Genomic DNA, 22464 nt, shown 5'->3' on the forward strand with positions numbered 1-22464 from the left:
ATTGATGTGCCTACACTGAACGACTGCTCGTTCAGTGTAGGCACATCACAGACAGATAAACGACTGCACAATTACAATGTGGTAATCGTGCAGTCTTTTGCCTGCCGTCTAGTGGATGTGTGCCTTAAGCCAGACGTAGATGCATTCAAAAGAACAACGCAAGCTACACATAAGAACACATGTATGGTCTCACTTGGCTTAATCATTCTTATTTTACACAATTGCTTTAAAAACACATTAAATTCCAAATTTAACACCTTGGATACCTATTTTAAGCTGGACAAACGCAAGGCAATTCTCAGCGGACGGGGACAATAATTGCATAGTGTATGGCTGCCTGCGATGATCGAACTGTCAGACGTGAAATTTTACATGTCTGACCCGATCATCGGATGGCTGCACCTGGCGGTATGTGCTGCCTTGGCCGACCACCCGGCATTTTCCCCTATTCCCTTAATCACTCCCTTAATTGGCCCACCACGAAATATATTCTTTCATTTGAACACATTGCTAAACTTGAAGCAGTGCTGGTATGAAACGGTATGTCATACTGGCACTTCACTTCGTCAACCCGGCGCTGGAACTGTCACTGTCCCAGCACCGGTCAACAAGAGGCTGCCTCTTTACACTTGGCTCCAGACTGGCCGCCAATCAGTGGCAACCGGAGGTGTGGTTGCCGGTCTACGAGCTGTCATTGGCTCGCAGCCAACGTTAAAATTCAATATGCCGCTGAGGAGTGAGGGGAAGGGAGCGTGGTGTGTGCTGGGAGGAGCGAGAAGAGGAAGTGGGATTATGGAAATATCAGGGGGGCTCAGGATTTGGAGATGCCTTAGTAAAGCCCCCCTGATATTTCCATGCCCACTCTTCAAAATATCCACTTCGACTACTGACCTGAAGGATAATGCCTAATGCACTTTATCTGTGCAACTTACACAGGGATATTACATAGGGCAAGCCTGGTCAACCTGTGGCTCAACAGCTGTTGTGAAACAGTCCCGGCATACCCTAAAACTCATCAGCTGGTAAAGCATGCTGGTACTCGTCGTTTCACAACAGCTGGAGAGCCAGAGGTTGGCCAGGCCTGACATAGGGTGTGGTCGAACTCATTTCCCTTCAAATGTGAGTGCTAATAATGGCAGACAGCTGCCTCCAGTTCCTCTCCCTGATGCCAGTGGCCAGTACGCTAGCACCACCATTACCTTATGTAATAAGGGGATAGTATATTCATTTCATGCAATGCAAAGTAAGCAACTAAGGGCCTGATTCAGAGATGAACGCTTTTCCAACAGCCGCTATGCAGCAGCGTCTTCCAATCGGTATACTGACAGGAAGTCTGCACGCACAGGAAATGTTTTCCTCCATAATCCCATCTTGATCTGCGTTCATGATAAATTCCATGAGAACTAGTGGAGGTCTGATTTTTCTCCACCATCGATTTCAGGGGTCTGATGGTGAGGTGTTCATTTTTCTTAATGCACAATTTCTAGCTCCACCCCCTTCTCTGATTGGCCTGCCACATCCACGTGTCGCCAGCTAGTGATGCTAGTCAATGGTTTAAAGCTTTGAAGGGTTTCTGTTGATCATTTCCTGCAATCAATGGTAAAAACACTTGATGGACATTCCTAATAGGAACTCTCTTGTATATTTTTTAATTCCATGGGTATCCATTTAATTTAAGAAAACTTTCAACTTGTCATTATATAAATATACTAGCTTGAAGTACCCGGTGTTGCCCGGGTTTAAATCTTGCAGTTATTAGGTTAGGCATCCCAGACCAACTGCCTCCCCCTGTTGAGTTTTAATACAAATCCTTCCAGTGGAAGGACCAGAACAGGCTTTCCGGGTCAAAGTTCTGCCCAGCGTACACCAATGGGAGGTCCGACCAGGACCTCAACCCCTTAGTATGTCTTCTGGGATCCAATGTTACCAAGGTGAAGTTTTCATCCAAATTATGTGATGTCCAAATCCATCCAGTGGAAGGCCCAAAACAGGCTCCCTGGGTCAAAGTTCTGCCTGGTGCACTACACCGTGAGGTCCGACCAAGACCTCAACCACTCCATTAGGCATCCCAGACCAATTGCCACCCCTCTGTGAAGTTTTCATCCAAATCCATCCAGTAGAAGGCCCAGAACAGGCTCCCTAGTTCACAGTCCTTCCCAGCGTACATCAACGAGAGGTCTGACTGGGATCCAAACTTACCACTCTGTGAAGTTTTTGTCCAAATCCATCCAGTGGAAGGCCCAGAACAGGCTCCCCGAGTTAAAGTTCTGCCCAGTGTACACCAATGTGTGGTCTGATCGGGACCCTAACCCCCCTAAAACCTGATCAGGATCCAACTGGACTTCATCCCAGTTGGTGGAGGGGTGTTTGAGTGCATAACCGGACAGACAAATAAACGGACCAAAGAATTTTATATATAAGATATAATTCAGAGATTAATGAAAAGTATAACATTTTAACAAAATTATAAAACAAATTACTAGTCATTCGCACATAATCATTGTGCAAAATAGAGGATTATGGGGGACGCACATACAAGCATAATAAAATGTTGTTTTTTTAGAATGAACAGAAATTGACAGAGGGCCGTATTCAATTAGATGCAAATCGTCCGTTTTCGCTGTCGTTTGTGAATCGGCCATCCATTCAGCCTCGATCAGCCGTTTTGCGGCCGATTTTGCCAACGACGCATGTGGCTGGCGCAGGTGGTTTTTTCAAAACCACAAAAAAACCGCCTGCGCCAGCCATGAGCGATGTTTAAAACACTTGGCGCATCTTTATGTACCTCCAAAATACCAGCCCCAAAACATTAAATGCATTTTTCACAAAAAAAAAAATAATTTACCGAAAATTCAGCAGTCGTTTTTTGCCAAAGTACGCAATTTACAATTTTTTTTTTCCGCTAAAGTATCATTAGGGGGGCTATCCAAAGGGTTCTGTAAGAAATCCACACATTTTTACACATAAATAGAAATTTTGCACATTTTCCTCCTTTTTTAAAATGGAGAGAAGTTTTCTCCATTTTTACATGAAAAATCATCGATAATATCGCCGCTAATTGAATATGGCCCAAAGTCGTGTAGATTTTGAATCTGTATGTTACAATGTCCAGACCAGATCCCTGCAATTGTAAATGAATGTCACCCAATATACCACTGTGCGTGTCTGGACAGTACTAGCCAAATCTGAGGAGTCACATAATTGGGTCAGTTTTACATTCAGTTTAACTCCTAAAATACAAATCAAAGCTCGTTTACAAAGTTACATGCACACAAGTAGTTTTGCATTTCTCACTCCTTTATACACAAATGTAAATCTCAGTTTCATTGTTGCAGACCTCCACACCCACAACAACGGCTTGTACTGCATATAATTCCAATAGCTTATTCAAAGGAATGAAACCGGAGCCGCGTATATAGGGGGTGATTCAGCCTCAGATGGTATTGCTATGGTAGCAGCTGTGATAACTCTATTAGCAGCAGGAGGTGTCACTCCTGCATAAATTACTGATCCGAGCTGCGTCCATGGCTGCAGCATCAGGTCATCTGCGTGTCCATTAGTCGGCTGAGTGACCATGGGGTGTTTTCTATCTATCTATCTCATATCCATCCATCTACCCCGTATCTATCTATCTCATATCTATTATATCTCATATCTATCCATCCATCTACCCCATATCTATCTATCTATCTATCTATCTATCTATCTATCTCGTATCTATCCATCTACCCCATATCTATCTATCTCATATCTATCCCATATCTATCTATCTCATATCTATCCCATATCTATCTATCTGTCTATCTATCTATCCCATATCTATCTATCTATCTATCTCATATCTATCCCGTATCTATCTATCTCATATCTATTATATCTCATATCTATCCATCCATCTACCCCATATCTATCTATCTCGTATCTATCTATCTCATATCTATCTCATATCTATCTCATATCTATCCCATATCTATTTATATATCTCATATCTATCCCATATCTATTTATATATCTCATATCTATCTCATATCTATTTATATATCTCATATCTATCTATCTATCTATCTCATATCTATCCATCCATCTACCCCATATCTATCTATCTGTCTATCTATCTCATATCTATCCATCTATCCCATATCTATCTATCTCATATCTATCCATCCATCTACCCCATATCTATCTCATATCTATCTATCCCATATCTATCTATCTCATATCCATCCATCTACCCCATATCTATCTCATATCTATCTATCTCATATCTATCTATCTCATATCTATCCCATATCTATTTATATATCTCATATCTATCCCATATCTATTTATATATCTCATATCTATTTATATATCTCATATCTATCCATCTATCTCATATCTATCTCATATCTATCCCATATCTATTTATATATCTCATATCTATCCCATATCTATTTATATATCTCATATTTATCTCATATCTATTTATATATCTCATATCTATCCATCTATCCCATATCTATCTATCTCATATCTATATATCTCATATCTATCCATCCATCTACCCCATATCTATCTCATATCTATCTATCTCATATCTATCTCATATCTATCCCATATCTATTTATATATCTCATATCTATCTCATATCTATCCCATATCTATTTATATATCTCATATCTATCCCATATCTATTTATATATCTCATATCTATCTCATATCTATTTATATATCTCATATCTATCTATCTATCTATCTATCTATCTATCTATCTATCTATCTATCTATCTATCTCATATCTATCCATCCATCTACCCCATATCTATCTGTCTATCTATCTCATATCTATCCATCTATCCCATATCTATCTATCTCATATCTATCCATCCATCTACCCCATATCTATCTCATATCTATCTATCCCATATCTATCTATCTCATATCCATCCATCTACCCCATATCTATCTCATATCTATCTATCTCATATCTATCTATCTCATATCTATCTCATATCTATCCCATATCTATTTATATATCTCATATCTATCCCATATCTATTTATATATCTCATATCTATTTATATATCTCATATCTATCCATCTATCCCATATCTATCTATCTCATATCTATATATCTCATATCTATCCATCCATCTACCCCATATCTATCTCATATCTATCTATCTCATATCTATCTCATATCTATCCCATATCTATTTATATATCTCATATCTATCCCATATCTATTTATATATCTCATATCTATCTCATATCTATTTATATATCTCATATCTATCCATCTATCCCATATCTATCTATCTCATATCTATCCATCCATCTACCCCATATCTATCTCATATCTATCTATCCCATATCTATCTATCTCATATCCATCCATCTACCCCATATCTATCTCATATCTATCTATCTCATATCTATCTATCTCATATCTATCTCATATCTATCCCATATCTATTTATATATCTCATATCTATCCCATATCTATTTATATATCTCATATCTATTTATATATCTCATATCTATCCATCTATCTCATATCTATCTCATATCTATCCCATATCTATTTATATATCTCATATCTATCCCATATCTATTTATATATCTCATATTTATCTCATATCTATTTATATATCTCATATCTATCCATCTATCCCATATCTATCTATCTCATATCTATATATCTCATATCTATCCATCCATCTACCCCATATCTATCTCATATCTATCTATCTCATATCTATCCCATATCTATTTATATATCTCATATCTATCCCATATCTATTTATATATCTCATATCTATCATATCTATTTATATATCTCACATCTATCTATCTATCTATCTATCTATCTATCTCATATCTATCTCATATCTATCTATCTATCTCATATATATCCATCTATCCCATATCTATCTATCTCATATCCATCCATCTACCCCATATCTATCGATCTATCTCGTATCTATCCATCTACCCCATATCTATCTATCTCATATCTATCTATCCCATATCTATCTATCTCATATCTATATATCTCATATCTATCTATCTCATATCTATATATCTCATATCTATCCATCCATCTACCCCATATCTATCTATCTATCTGTCTATCTATCTATCTCATATCTATCCATCTATCCCATATCTATCTCATATCTATCTATCTATCCCATATCTATCTATCTCATATCTATTTATATATCTCATATCTATCCATCTATCTCATATCTATCTCATATCTATCCCATATCTATTTATATATCTCATATCTATCCCATATCTATTTATATATCTCATATCTATCCCATATCTATTTATATATCTCATATCTATCCCATATCTATTTATATATCTCATATCTATCCCATATCTATTTATATATCTCATATCTATCCCATATCTATTTATATATCTCATATCTATCTCATATCTATTTATATATCTCATATCTATCCATCTATCTCATATTTATCTCATATCTATCCCATATCTATTTATATATCTCATATCTATCCATCTATCTCATATTTATCTCATATCTATCTATCTATCTCATATATATCCATCTAACCCATATCTATCTATCTCATATATATCCATCTATCTATCTCATATCTATCCCATATCTATTTATATATATCATATCTATCCATCTATATCATATCTATCCCATATCTATCTATCTATCTCATATCTATCTATCTCATATATATCCATCTATCCCATATCTATCTATCTCATATCTATCCCATATCTATTTATATATATCATATCTATCCATCTATATCATATCTATCTATCTATCTCATATCTATCCATCTATCTCATATCTATCCCATATCTATTTATATATCTCATATCTATCCATCTATCTCATATCTATCCCATATCTATTTATATATCTCATATCTATCCCATATCTATTTATATATCTCATATCTATACCATATCTATTTATATATCTCATATCTATCTATCTATCTATCCCATATCTATCTATCTCATATCTATCTCATATCTATTTATATATCTCATATCTATCCATCTATCTCATATCTATTTATATATCTCATATCTATCTCATACCTATTTATATATCTCATATCTATCCATCTCTCATATTTATCTTATATCTATCCATCTCTCATATCTATCCATCCATCTACCCCATATCTATCTCATATCTATCTATCTATCCCATATCTATCTATCTCATATCTATTTATATATCTCATATCTATCCATCTATCTCATATCTATCTCATATCTATCCCATATCTATTTATATATCTCATATCTATCCCATATCTATTTATATATCTAATATCTATCCATCTATCCCATATCTATCTATCTCATATCTATATATCTCATATCTATCCATCCATCTACCCCATATCTATCTCATATCTATCTCATATCTATCCCATATCTATTTATATATCTCATATCTATCCCATATCTATTTATATATCTCATATCTATCTCATATCTATCTATCTATCTATCTATCTCATATATATCCATCTATCCCATATCTATCTATCTCATATATATCCATCTATCCCATATCTATCTATCCATCCCATATCTATCTATCTATCTATCTATCTCATATCTATCTATCTCATATATATCCATCTATCTATCTATCTATCTATCTATCTCATATATATCCATCTACCCCATATCTATCTCATATCTATCTATCTATCTATCCCATATCTATCTATCTATCTCATATCTATCCATTTATCTCATATCTATCCCATATCTATTTATATATCTCATATCTATCCCATATCTATTTATATATCTCATATCTATCTCATATCTATCTATCTCATATATATCCATCTATCCCATATCTATCTATCCATCTATCTCATATCTATCTATCCATCTATCTCATATCTATCTCATATCTATCTATCTATCTATCTATCTCATATATATCCATCTACCCCATATCTATCTATCTCATATCTATCTATCTATCTCGTATCTATCCATCTACCCCATATCTATCTATCTCATATCTATCTATCCCATATCTATCTATCTATCTATCTCATATCTATATATCTCATATCTATCCATCCATCTACCCCATATCTATCTATCTCATATCTATCCATCTATCTCATATCTATTTATATATCTCATATCTATCCATCTCTCATATCTATCCCATATCTATTTATATATCTCATATCTATTTATATATCTCATATCTATCTCATATCTATTTATATATCTCATATCTATCCATCTATATCATATCTATCCCATATCTATCTATCTCATATATATCCATCTATCCCATATCTATCTATCTATCTCATATATATCCATCTACCCCATATCTATCTCATATCTATCTATCTATCTATCTATCCCATATCTATCTATCTCATATCTATCCATCTATCTCATATTTATCTAATATCTATCTATCTATCTCATATATATCCATCTATCTCATATATATCCATCTATCCCATATCTATCTATCTATCTATCTATCTATCTATCTATCTATCTATCTATCTATCTCATATATATCCATCTACCCCATATCAATCCCATATCTATCTATCTATCTCATATCTATCCATCTATCTCATATCTATCTCATATCTATCCCATATCTATTTATATATCTCATATCTATTTATATATCTCATATCTATCCATCTATCTCATATTTATCTCATATCTATCTATCTATCTCATATATATCCATCTAACCCATATCTATCTATCTCATATATATCCATCTATCTATCTCATATCTATCCCATATCTATTTATATATATCATATCTATCCATCTATATCATATCTATCCCATATCTATCTATCTCATATCTATCTATCTCATATATATCCATCTATCCCATATCTATCTATCTCATATCTATCCCATATCTATTTATATATATATCATATCTATCCATCTATATCATATCTATCTATCTATCTATCTCATATCTATCCATCTATCTCATATCTATCCCATATCTATTTATATATCTCATATCTATCCATCTATCTCATATCTATCCCATATCTATTTATATATCTCATATCTATACCATATCTATTTATATATATCATATCTATCCCATATCTATTTATATATCTCATATCTATCTATCTATCCCATATCTATCTATCTCATATCTATCTCATATCTATTTATATATCTCATATCTATCCATCTATCTCATATCTATCAAATATCTATTTATATATCTCATATCTATCTCATACCTATTTATATATCTCATATCTATCCATCTCTCATATTTATCTTATATCTATCCATCTATCTCATATCTATCTATCCATCTATCTCATATCTATCCCATATCTATCTATCTCATATCTATCTATCTATCTCATATCTATCTATCTCATATATATCCATCTACCCCATATCTATCTATCTATCTATCTATCTCGTATCTATCCATCTATCTCGTATCTATCCATCTACCCCGTATCTATCTATCCCATATCTATCTATCTCATATCTATCTATCTCATATCTATCTATCCCATATCTATCTATCTCATATCTATCTATCCCATATCTATCTATCTCATATCTATATATCTCATATCTATCCATCTATCTATCTCATATCTATTTATATATCTCATATCTATCTCATATCTATCCCATATCTATTTATATATCATATCTATCCCATATCTATTTATATATCTCATATCTATCCATCTATCTCATATCTATCCCATATCTATTTATATATCTCATATCTATATCATACCTATTTATATATCTCATATCTATCCATCTCTCATATTTATCTTATATCTATCCATCTATCTCATATCTATCCCATATCTATCTATCTCATATCTATCTATCTATCTCATATATATCCATCTATCCCATATCTATCTATCCATCTATCTCATATCTATCCCATATCTATCTATCTCATATATATCCATCTACCCCATATCTATCTATCTATCTATCTATCTATCTCGTATCTATCCATCTATCTCGTATCTATCCATCTACCCCATATCTATCTATCCCATATCTATCTATCTCATATCTATCTATCCCATCTCTATCTATCTATCCCATATCTATCTATCTATCTCATATCTATATATCTCATATCTATCCATCCATCTACCCCATATCTATCTCATATCTATCTATCTCATATCTATCCCATATCTATTTATATATCTCATATCTATCTCATATCTATCCCATATCTATTTATATATCATATCTATCCCATATCTATTTATATATCTCATATCTATCTCATATCTATCTCATATCTATTTATATATCTCATATCTATCCATCTATCTCATATTTATCTCATATCTATCCCATATCTATTTATATATCTCATATCTATCCCATATCTATTTATATATCTCATATCTATCTCATATCTATTTATATATCTCATATCTATCCATCTATCTCATATTTATCTCATATCTATCCCATATCTATTTATATATCTCATATCTATCCCATATCTATTTATATATCTCATATCTATCCCATATCTATTTATATATCTCATATCTATCCCATATCTATTTATATATCTCATATCTATCCCATATCTATTTATATATCTCATATCTATCCCATATCTATTTATATATCTCATATCTATCTCATATCTATTTATATATCTCATATCTATCCATCTATCTCATATTTATCTCATATCTATCCCATATCTATTTATATATCTCATATCTATCCCATATCTATTTATATATCTCATATCTATCTCATATCTATTTATATATCTCATATCTATCCATTTATCTCATATCCCATATCTATTTATATATCTCATATCTATCTATCCATCTATATCATATCTATCCCATATCTATCTATCTATCTATCTCATATATATCCATCTATCTCATATCTATCTCATATCTATCTCATATCTATCTCATCATCCTCCTTCATAATGGGTGTGTGCAATTTCCCTGATAATTAGGGAGAGTTGTCAAGTATGCATTGAGTATGTGATTATTGATAAATGGCGTCCTTAGGGTCCTGTTTATTAATAAATATTTGTGGGATATCCCCTGATATGAAATATTATGCATCCTCAGGATGTAAGGAGGGTCCGCAGCAAATATCTTCTTATCTGTTGCGGTCCCTCCTTTTTCGACAGCAGCCACAGCCCCCATAGATTTCCCTGAGGGCTGCTTAGCTGTCAGATTTACCCGCAAGGTCTGTCCCGCCACTCAAAAGATGATATTTGCAAGCAGCAGCCATTCACATCACCGCATTGCGATTATGGGCGATAACTTCACATCCCAACCGCATTAAAAATGCAGGATGTGATAAATACGCCCTGTATACATGTAGCTCGGCTGGTGTCATCTTTTTTCACGAAAACTGTGACAAGCCAGGCCTTTAACAATTTAGCAAATTGCCCACACACCGCGATTCCCATACCTTCCTATGAGGATGCGGTAAACCGCGCTACTGATGGGACAGTCAGTGACTTCTCTATGGAAAATGCGTTTAGGAAACTGACTAAACAAGTGTTAACCCATTGCTTTCAGCAGTAAATATATCTCACTGCATCAATAGAAATATTAGGGCAGAGGTCTGAGGGGGGGCAGCCAGAATGTCAGCAAGTATGAAATAGGCCCCCTATGACAACTAGTGACCCAGAGATCCCCAAACTCTGCCATTACAGTCCAGGTACTAAGGATATTCATGATTGAGTACAGGTGACAGCATCGGCGCAGCTGCATTTGAAATATGGAGCCGTCTGCGAGCCAATCACAGTGCATTGCGCACCACTGTCACCCGGGCCCCCTCTCTCTCCGGGCCCGGGACTAGATATTCCAGCAGACCCCCCCCCCCCCCCCCTGGTGGCAGCCCGGCTTGTGGGCACCAACAGAGCTATGGCGGAGGCCATGCTAACAACATCCCCCGATGGGCCTGCATGTAGGGCTGACGGAGGATGTTGCTTAGGACACGTGGGAGCGCGCATCGTCAGCGGCATAGCGGGTACACACCAGACAATGTGCCCGATATGTCGGTCCAATCCGCCGGATCGGACGAAGTATCGTCTAGTGTGTACCCAGCATTAGTCTCTGCCATTATAGCAAACCCTCCAACATGACCCCTTACACAAAATACTTCCCACCCACTGGTGTAACTATAGAGGGTGCAAGGGTGCGCTTGCAATGGGGCCCGGCGGCTTAGGGGGCCCGCTGGCCCAGCAAGCAACCCCCTGCACCCTGCCAAGTACAGCCAGCGCCAATGTCTTTTTTAATCGGGAGCCGGTCATGAGCCAATGGGAACTCGCAAACCAGCAGCCAATCAGCAGCTGCTGCTGGTCCGCAAGTTCCGATTGGCTCTCGACCGGCAGCTGATTAAAAAAGACATCGGCTCTCTTATACCCCTTTTACACCTAAATACCGGGTCTGACCCGGAGTTGGAACAGGGTTCCAATCCGGATCAGACCCGCAATTTAGCCGGCGCCGACCCAGGACATTCCCGAGTCGGCGCCATTCACACAGGAGTCGGGTCCGCATAGACCCGGCGTTGAAGTGGACGCTTGGAGATGATGTCATCTCCAAGTGCCACTGAAGCCGGACCAATCGCCCGACATGCGGGGCGCTCCAGGTCATCGTGACCCGGAGTGGCCGTTCACACTGCAGGGTTTCACGGATTACTCCCGTGTTAAACCCTGCAAGTTACCTGGGTTGGATTGCCGAGTCGCTCGACCCGGCAATCCAACCCTGGCCCCTTTTACACCAAGGAGCTACCCGGGTTAACCCTGCAATAACCTGGGTTTTAGCTCTGGTGTAAAAGGGGTATTATAGTCCAGTTTTTAAGGATGTCCTTGCTGAGTACAGATGACTTAATTAGTACCTTAGTCAATTTGATTTAACCGCTCACGCATAGATATCCTTAAATCCTGGACTGTAATAACACTATGGCAGAGATGGGGAAACTCAGCAGGCAGTGACCCATTTTCTAAGGAATGCTGGGACTTTTAGTTCCATGCTTGCCTATAGCCTACTAGTAAAGTAAATGTCACTGCCTGCTTCTATTGGCTATCCCGCCTGACCATCATATTTCTCTGGACCTATAGGATTTGTGAGTTCTATCTGCAGGGCTATTGCTTCCCGCTCCTTTCACTCTCTCGTCTGCATTCTGTGATTGGCTTTTTTCCTGGTCGAGTTTCGATTGGACAGCGTCACCTTCAGGCCCGCCTACTAGTGTGTGATTGGCTATCCCGCCGCTTCCGCCTCTATGCTCTCGGCTTTGTGATTGGTGGTTGTTTAGGCGGGAGGAGCGGGTTTGAAATCTCCGGGTTCACTTCGGGAGTACTCATCATCGGGTCAGGTCTGTCTCTGTCCTGGGCAGCCGGGAGTTCCCGGGTCCCTGCGCCGCTTCCTGACCATACAGCACCGGGGTGCGCCCGAGGTAAGCAGCTGATACTAGTCATATTAATATGGCTGCTCCCAGATAGCGCCGGCCACGCTCCCTGTAGGGCGTGCTGGGACTTGTAGTGGAGGCCACACTGCAAGACAGATCTACACGGGAGAACCGTGCAGTGATCAGACATGAGCTTGTTGTCCTGATGTGACTCCCGTGTGGGTCTGTGTTGCACTGTGGCCTGCACTACAAGTCCCAGCATGTCCTACTCGGGAAACTGAAGCTACTGTGCAGCCACAAGTAACGGCATGCCTTGTTCGTAGCTTGCCAGCTGCTGTGGAACCACAAGTAACAGCATGTCTTTGTAAGGTAAATTGCCTGCTGCTGTGGAACCACAAGTAACAGCATGTCTTTGTAAGGTAAATTGCCTGCTGCTGTGGAACCACAAGTAACAGCATGTCTTTGTTGGTACCTTGTGGCAGCTGCTGTGGAACCACAAGTAACAGCATGCCATTCTGCTGGGAGTCACATGTATTGTGTCGCCTGTCTGGAAACACAGGTCACAGCGTGGTCATTCGCCTGTGACTCCACACTTGTTAGGAGGCATGGCTGGGACTTGTGGTTATCACAGAAGATGAAAGGACGATGTCTCTTTATCTGCGCTGTATGAGGTGGAGGTGAGCGGAAGTACCTGATCTGTCTTCTCTCTTCCAGCAGGCCGCCGCCATGTCCTTCCAGTTCAACATCCCATTGGCTTTCCGTGACCTGCTGAAGAGCGGAGGTGTGGGGCAGTATGTAGTGCAGGAGGTACAGCCTGTAAAACAGCTCGCTCCTCAGCTCAGCGGTGAGACCCTTAAACAGCCACGTGTGGTCTCTCTATCTCCTTTGCTCTCCCGCGTCTTCTGTATGTACCATGATAACTGTCTCGTCTTCTTCCCACAGCTTATAAAGCGTCTCTCCGCTCCAGTGGTCCTCAGGTTGTCTTCCAGCACTTTGATGCGCTGTACAGTATGTTGTTGTAAGTATAGGCTTGCTAGGAGTTACTTACATCTGTGTTGTCCTTATCGACGGACCCACAGCTTCGCTGCCACCATTGGCATTTAACATCAAAATGAATTTGTCACCTTGTGCCACGTGATGAGTCCAAGGCAAATGTGACTCCTCCGTCCTTTGTGTGTGTGACCTCTGTTCTTCGCCCTCGGTCTGTAATCTTGGTGGCTGTGCAGAAGAATCTCGCAGCCGCTGTAAGGCCAGACCAATAGGAAATCGGTCTCTCTCTCTGCCTGATCCTGGCTGACCCGCCCGCCAGAGTGAGCGTGCGGAGTCCGAGGGGGACCTACAGGGTAGGCCGTAACCCGGAGGGGGAGAGCTGAGGTTGTTCACAGAAACGTGACTGGGAGACATGATCACGTTTCTTTGGTAATCTGATGGTAATTGTCTGGTTGATCTGTGAAATTATTTCTAAACGTAATAAGCAAACAAAATATAATTTGCTGTATATCTTGCAGACCAGATTTTCTGCCCTGTCATACTAAACGTGTTTCAGATTTTTAGTGTTAACGGTCTATAGACCCCAGAGAAGGTTAGTTTTTGTGTTGTTCTTACTGCTTCCCCCCCAGTCTAATTATTCATGTTATCCCCTGCAGCCATTTTCGCTCCTTGGATGCTGCCCTGAAGGAAGATCTGCTTGAGCTGCTCGTAAAAGGTACAATTCTATAAAGCAAATGCCTTACTGAAATGATAAAGCTTAAGAGAGGATACGGTCTGTCGATAGTGCCGACTTGCTGCATTGTAACCTCCCTGTATATGTTTTTTCTATACCTGACTGTCATTTGAGCAGTACTGCAAATATGTAAATGATCTTTCCTGTACTTTGTTGTACTAATGCAGATGTACACCTACAGATGTCGTCTTACATCCTTCCCGATCGCGCTACAAATGTGCGCACGTAACGCGCCATGCAGTTACCCACAGCTGCGCGTGCTACTGTATGGTATTATGCGCACTGCGTTCGCACATTGCAATCCTATGGGGTCGTGGGTGCGAACGCAGCATGTATATCCGCTTGCCTGCACGAGCCTTGCGCTATGCGTGGCGCAATTTGCCGCATACGCAGCAAAGATACAAGAGGACATATCTGTATTATACTTAGAACCCCAGCCATGCCATATAAATAAAGGATAACAGTGTTTTATGTTAGAAATGGAGCTAATTTTCTGTCAGCCTTCTGTCTCCAGAATCTGCCTCTTTAATAACTACAGGGCCGTAATGTACTTTTGGTAGGTACTTCTATGTACCATTGGATCTGCCAGTATTATAGGCACCATGTCTGGATAAATGTTATTATTTGCACTGGAGAACATCCGTACAGAAGCATATATCGGGCTCAGTGGAGATGGTACTACTGAATTTTCCTTACAAATTCTTTAGCAACATCCCAACATGCGAGTGAGCTCCCTGCAGTTCTAGAGGATCAGGCACTGGCTACAGCGGATCGCAATGTCCACCTGAACACCCTGAAGATGAACTGTTTCCTCCTGGTACACCTAGTGGAGGCCTTCGAGGTGGAGACGTACAAAGCTGCTCTGGGGAACGTGGAGCCCAGTGGAAGGGTAACGTCTGAACGCATGCATAATGGTTGTATCCTATACAGTAATCTTTGCTCGGTTTATTTAAGCTTTATGATTGTGGGTTGTTGTGGTTTTTTTTTTTTTTTCTATCAGGGCAAGAAGAGCAAGTCCAAAGCAGATGGCTTTATGTGGGAGTCTGAGCGTGACCGCGTCCTGCAGACAATTACGCATCTCCTTCAGCTGGATGTTCGGAGGCTTTGGACAATGTCACTGATAGAAGAGGAGTTTATCAGGTTAGGATACTTAATTCCAAGCTAATGTAATTACTATATAATGGACGATGGTCAAAGAGTTTAAAGATATTTCATACTGAAAAGTATTAATTCCATTTTGGTTAGTTGGGTATTGAAGCTGTTGACAATAATGGTGTAGTGGGTTCTGCATTGGAATTGGATGTATACTTATTGCTACTAAAGTAGTGGATTGTGTGAAATGTTATCTTGACTCTTGTTGCTTTCTGCCACGTGATGAGTCCAAGGCGAATGTGACTCCTCTGCCCTCTGGGTAATGACCTCTGCCCGTTGCCCTCGGTCTGTAATCTTGGTGGCAGTGGAGAAGGATCTCGCTGTCACTGTAAGGCCAGACCTACAGCAGCTATTATAGCTGGTCTTTCTCAGTCTTTTGTCTGGTCTGCCCACCATAGTGAGTGTGCAGCGTCTGGGGGGACCTACAGGATGCCCGGTAACCTCGAAGGGGCGGGGCAGAGGTCATTACTCGCTAACAGGTGATGGGGGAGACATGAGCACATATCTTTGGTAATCTGATGGCAAGTTCAATGGCATTTCCTGTTTATTGCTAATGTCCCTTTTATTGATCTGCTAAACCAGTCTTTCCTCTCTTCCCAGCATGGTTACTGGCTGCTGCTATAAGATGATGGAGAATCCCAGTATAGGAGCACTGAAGAACAAGCCTCTATGGGAAGCATTATCACACCTCCTTGGGGTGGCTGTGAAACACTCCAATGACACGCTGAGTAAGTCAATAGGGGACTGGAGACTAATAACCGGTATCAGGAGAACAGTGTTTAATGTTCTTTTATATAAAGTGGTGCTTCCTGTACCAGCATCTGCCCGCATTTTGCACAGACTAAGACACTAAAGGAGGTTTTGTTTGTGTGAAATAAGTCATGTTGGAAATGGTGATTATTTAAGAGTAATTTCAAAGGCAGGTGTCTCTGGAAGGTTATTACCGGTGGGTGGGGGCGGCAGTGTTGGGTTTGAAGTGTAATATGTGCAAACTTTGGCCAGGTGATGAGACCAAGGCACCTGTGACTCCTTTGTCCTCTGGGTGTAACCTCCTGCCCGTCGCCCTCGGTCTGTAATCTTGGTGGCAGTGGAGAAGGATCTCGCTGTCGCTGTAAGGCCAGACCCACAGCAGCTGTTATAGCTGGTCTTTCTCAGCCTGTGTCTGATCTGCCCACCAGAGTGAGTGTGCAGAGTCTGAGGGGACCTACAGGATGGAGCATGGGCTAGACGGGGCAGGGCAGAGGTTATGCTCACAGAGAGGTGATGGGGAGACATGAGCACATATCTTTGGTAATCTGATGGCACATGAGAGCAATCATTTGTCTGTAGTCCACAGGCTTTTACTGTGAGTTTGCTTTCTGTGTGTGTTCTGCTGGTAAAATGCCTTCGGGTGGGGAGTTGTGCTTATGAGGGGGTCCGAGCAGCTGCCTCATTGTCTGCTCTCTATTTTGGGAAGTTAGATCGGAACCTTTGAGACTCTGGGCAAGCAAATCGAGCCAGGGCTTCCGGCTAGGATAACCTGCGTTCCATTGGAACCTCGCGGATAACTGTATCTACTCCAATGTGTGAATATTTTAAAAAAGTTCTTTTGTATCTCACGCAGGTGTCAGTGTGAAAGTAATTCAACTCTTGCAGCACTTTGAGCACCTGGCTCCGGTGCTAGTCCAGGCTGTGACTCTGTGGGCCACTGAATACGGGATGAAGTCTTTGGTGGGGGAGATCATGAGGTGAGGAAAATTCATTCATTTTTTGTCCCATGTTTTATTGAGTTTGGGTCACGCCATGTTCTAGGACAACAGTATATCAGCCTCACTAACGGGGATACACATTTACAATGCAAGGTTAATTGTGATCTATATATCACTATAATGGTGGGGAATGTACTGCATCTGATCTTAAGCTGCACTAACATGTAGAAAAAGTTATCAATGTATAGTGGCCACTGATTCACCCTCACCCCGCTGCTTTAAAATGGGATTGTTATGGGTACGTCCTTCATATTGGAAGAAGCGCAGCATAGATTGGTCTTGTCTGCTGTGTTGCATATGTTGATCGTTCATAATTAATATAGATTTGTGCAGACAAAGGTCTTTTTGGCTTATAGTGTTCAACCTTGTATTTAGAATAATTTTGTCTACACTTAGTCTAAAGGGGGGTATCCACTTAGCAATTTTTATGAACAGTAACGATTGATCAAACAATCGTTTGCAAAAATGTCTAAATCGACCAGCGTTGCGTGTGCCCGCTGGTCGTTTAGACATCTGATTTCTTCAACAATGCTGGTCAGCCTGACTATCGTCAGGTTCAGCATGTTTCCAGATGATTGATTGACCCTGCACTGAACGTCTGCTCGTTCAGTGCAGGCTCATCACACAACTGACAAACTATTGCACGATTACAATGTCGTAATCGTGCAGTCGTCTTCAGATCTGGTAGTGGATACCCCCCTTAATACCTTTTTATAAAGATGCAAGATTAAATGTTGTAATATGGGACAATTAAAGCACTGGCATTGTAATTGTCCATAGTGACAAAGCCATGCTGATCTCGGCACGCCAACTCGCCAAACTTTATTTTACAGGAAGATTGGACAGAAGTCATCCCAGGACCTTACCCGGGAAAATGCTGGAATTAAAACGATCTCTGCCTTTATAACGCAGTTATCTGAGCGGATACCTACTATCATGATGCCCAATATCAGTGTGCTGCTGAGTTATTTGGATGGAGAGGTGAGATGATAGCTGGTGGTGGTTCGGGGACACTTATAAAATAAGATTATTATATTCTTGCGTTAAATGGTTTTCTCAGGATCCTTTGGGGTCACTGGTTATTGTGTCTCTTAAACATTAAATTAAGTTTAACTCCACCCTCTTCCATACCCCCAGGCTACTGGATGGCCAGTAAAACCCCCTGTGCCTCCCACCAGGCCAGCACTACAGTAGCTACTGTTCTTACAGGCCCCTATCTGTAATGTCTTGTGGTTGCAGCCTTTGCTGAGACTAAGGGGGCCTATTTACTAAGGGGCATACTCAATTTGGAGCGAAAAGTCAGTTGCTTGGAGTGTGTCCCATTCCAAATTGGTGAAATCAAACCCCCCCCCCCCCCCTAAAGATTCTCTGACATGGAGGTTCACTATGGGTACCCCCGATTAGCCCTGCTAAAGGTATTTATTTGGGTTCTTTAAATGGTCTCAATAGGAGCAATTTAGTGTCTTTGGGAGAGTGGCGAAGAATAGCATTTAGCAACTTTTTTTTTTTTTTTGGCCAAAAGAAGTATTCTCATCAAATTTGGGGTACATGAAAATGGGTGCAAGCGTAGTTCGAAATCACTGCAATCAAGCTTTAAAGTGCACCAAAAAAAATGCACCTTCAGCAAGCACCTGCAATAAGAAAAAACTCCCCCACGCTTGCAGATATCCCACCCCCACCCCAAGGCTATTTCGCTAGTTTTTGAAGTTGTACCCCCACTTTGAAGTTTTTCTAAGTGGTTTTTTTTGGGTGTCCTTTGTGGGTTTTTAGTGTTTTTTGACGCAGTTGGCATCAAGGGGGTGTACAAAGGGTGCAGAGTGGTTTCTACTTCAGGGTCCATAGGGGGTCCACAGGGTTGACCTTGGGGTATAGGTTGGGAACCAAATCCGGGCACCACGCAGTTAAAGCTTTTAGCTCCCAGGATGCACTTGGGTCCACTCTCCCTATAACCCCACCCCCAGCCAGAGGCACCTCAGTTTAAGTTGTGCCCGGCCGGAGTCGGGTCACCGTTTAGTGCAGTGGGGAGCTGATTAGCAGCCCCTAAGCTTTATTTTTTCTAAAGGACAGAGTTTTTTATTTTTCCTTTGGATTCTTCAGAGCGGCAGCGTCAGACTGTCCATAGGACGTCTAAGCTGCCGCTCCGTCACCCCGCCGGCGCTGAGACGCCAGTACAGATCTGGGGATCTCAGCGGGACCCCAGAGTCTGTACTAGCCGGACTCTGCGGGCGCCCAGGACTGCTGCCGGATCTACGGGGAGCAGGTAAGGTCGCGGATCACCGCTTGCCGTGATCCGCGCATTTAATATGCAGTCCTGTGTCTCCGGGGACAGACCGGAGGCGCCGGCAGTGGCGGCGGGCCCCCCATACCCCGTGTGTCCACTAGACCACCAGTGACTTACTGATCGGCGCTGGGAGCCGGCGTCCCGGGAGGTTAATAGCCGGCCAGGGGAGGAGCTTTCCCTGTTACAGCGGCTCCTCCACCTCAGCTCAGCTCGCCTTTCAGTATGTATAGTCTGGCGTCGCTGAGCTGCTTCCTCCGCGGGCCACGCTTCTTCTGAGGTCTCCAGCGGCCATTTTCTTGTGGTGCAGCAGCAGAGCTCCGGAGATGGCAGTGAGTCCAGTCCCCCTGCGTACCTCACCATCAGGTCAGTGTACACAGCGCTGTAGCCTTCCCAGACACTGAATCTGGGTAAGTTGAATGCAGTGTAATAGTGCAGTATATTATGACATGTTTATGTATATATCTGCATGGTATGTGACTTATGCTAGTGCTGACTGTATTTAATTCTCTCACCTGTCAGTGTATATCTATCCCTTTTCCTTATCTGCCCTAATACAGCTGTACTTAGGGTGGTTCTGAGACCTCACATTTATATACTCGTTGATATTTGTGAGGTTTGTCACATACTGTTGCGTGCTGCACGTTGCCACATTTTCGTTGGAACTGTGTGTTGCATACAATGAAAATGGGTCCCTGCGGCTAATTTTAGCATCAGTCAGGACCAGTATAGCACTGCTTGATATTTCCGCCAAGATTGGTCAGATATGTTTGACCAGGACATATACGGCACCCATTTTTGCTATCCTGCAAGCCATGTGCTGCAGGTGTTAGTGCGGAGGATTTGTTTCATAAAGGGTTCTGTGTGTGGCGTCATCTGGTGCCGGCCCCTTTCACGACCCCCTTGGGAGGTTTGTTTTCTCGGGATCCTCTCAATTGCGGATCGCCGGGTGGGCCCCATTGTTGTACCTCACCTGGGGGTTACTTCACCATAATGCCCTTTTCATCTCAGGGTATCTCGCAGTTTCTTGCACTCTTCCCCTGTGACACAGACTACTGCTCCCTGCAGGGGGTTTTCGCAGTATATGAAATCCCCCTGGTGCCACCATAGTCTGTCATTCCCCTTGCAGGGATTCCCACGGCCACCCTGGGTGGATGTCGTTTTCTACGAAACGCAAATTGGCGTGGTTGACGCCCTGTGGTTACTTCCCAGTTGGCTCTGCGTGAACTGGATACTGTTTTGGGCTCTTTCCCTCTTACACGGGGGGAAGCCTATTTCAAGTATTATTATCCCTGCTTTGGGCTGGTGGCAGGTCCATTCTGGTTAGAGTGAATGTTGACCTGCACCTGTATCATACACCCTCAGTATTGCGTGCCTTCTGGTTCCCTGTTGCTGACTAGCAGGGGGATCGCACGGCGGGACTCTGGCTGTTGTCAGTTATGAGGTATTACAACAGTGTTTGGCCTCCTGTCCCAAATTCCCTGAGGGTCATCACGAGCCCCTCATGGGGTGGATGGGCGTGTTACTCGTCAGATTACAGACGTTACTATGCATCCCATTCCTGCGTGGTCGGCTACTTCTGATCCGTAGGTGGTAACTCTGCCTGAAATCAGTATACTCGCTTTCAGGGGTTGTTACCCATCCTACCATGGCTATAGCATGGTTGGTTAATACTATTGCATACTGAGCTGATGCATTTGTAATGTTTTTTCCCCACCAACACGTCTGGGGTTCAAATGTATTTGGTCGCTCATGTAATATATGCAGTTGTCATAGGTGGACATGCCTATATTGGATACCAGTCTCCTAACTTACAGAGTTCCGGCTGCGACGGTATCCTCCGTAATACCCTATGGCTGCGCTCTGGGAATGCAGAGGTGCAGATACCATCTATAGGGTAGATCTTGTTGGGTCCTGACCTTGACAGTGGCAGTACAAATTTCCCGCCTTCAGCTATGCCCACTACAGGGCCTCAGACTAAGTCTATTAAGTCTTTTTGTCCTCTGGGTCAGCCTAAAGGTCTGTTTCTACTTCAGGGTCCATAGGGGGTCCACATGGTTGACTTTGGGGTTATAGCTGGAACAGGATCCATGGGCACAACACAGTTAAGCTTTTAGCTC

At 41.0% G+C, this 22464-nt stretch overlaps 1 protein-coding gene and 3 non-coding genes across 5 annotated transcripts in view; all 4 read left to right on the forward strand.

The window, feature by feature from the left end:
- Positions 1 to 13312: 13312 nt before the first annotated feature.
- Positions 13313 to 22464, forward strand: part of NCAPD2 (non-SMC condensin I complex subunit D2) — a 66151-nt gene continuing 56999 nt past the window's right edge. Inside the window, exons 1-9 of one of the 2 annotated variants that reach the window (XM_088480907.1) lie at positions 13313 to 13491; positions 14161 to 14287; positions 14386 to 14461; positions 15090 to 15148; positions 15874 to 16055; positions 16167 to 16306; positions 16919 to 17046; positions 17922 to 18045; positions 18900 to 19047. In XM_088480907.1, coding sequence (XP_088337033.1) covers positions 14170 to 14287; positions 14386 to 14461; positions 15090 to 15148; positions 15874 to 16055; positions 16167 to 16306; positions 16919 to 17046; positions 17922 to 18045; positions 18900 to 19047 — 975 coding nt within the window. In that variant the 5' untranslated portion in view covers positions 13313 to 13491; positions 14161 to 14169. Of the gene's footprint in view, positions 13492 to 14157; positions 14288 to 14385; positions 14462 to 15089; positions 15149 to 15873; positions 16056 to 16166; positions 16307 to 16918; positions 17047 to 17921; positions 18046 to 18899; positions 19048 to 22464 lie in introns of both variants that reach the window. The other variant, XM_088480906.1, reaches the window with a different exon arrangement.
- Positions 14573 to 14876, forward strand: LOC148514787 (small nucleolar RNA U85). Its single transcript, XR_015879459.1, has one exon. It is a non-coding gene; the product is annotated as a small nucleolar RNA U85 (small nucleolar RNA).
- LOC148514788 (small nucleolar RNA U85) lies at positions 16533 to 16842 on the forward strand. Its single transcript, XR_015879457.1, has one exon. It is a non-coding gene; the product is annotated as a small nucleolar RNA U85 (small nucleolar RNA).
- LOC148514789 (small nucleolar RNA U85) lies at positions 17316 to 17622 on the forward strand. The gene has a single exon (XR_015879458.1). It is a non-coding gene; the product is annotated as a small nucleolar RNA U85 (small nucleolar RNA).

Source organism: Taudactylus pleione, unplaced genomic scaffold (genome assembly GCF_031769625.1).
Source record: "Taudactylus pleione unplaced genomic scaffold, aTauple2 ptg000258l, whole genome shotgun sequence".
NCBI lineage: Eukaryota > Metazoa > Chordata > Amphibia > Anura > Myobatrachidae > Taudactylus > Taudactylus pleione.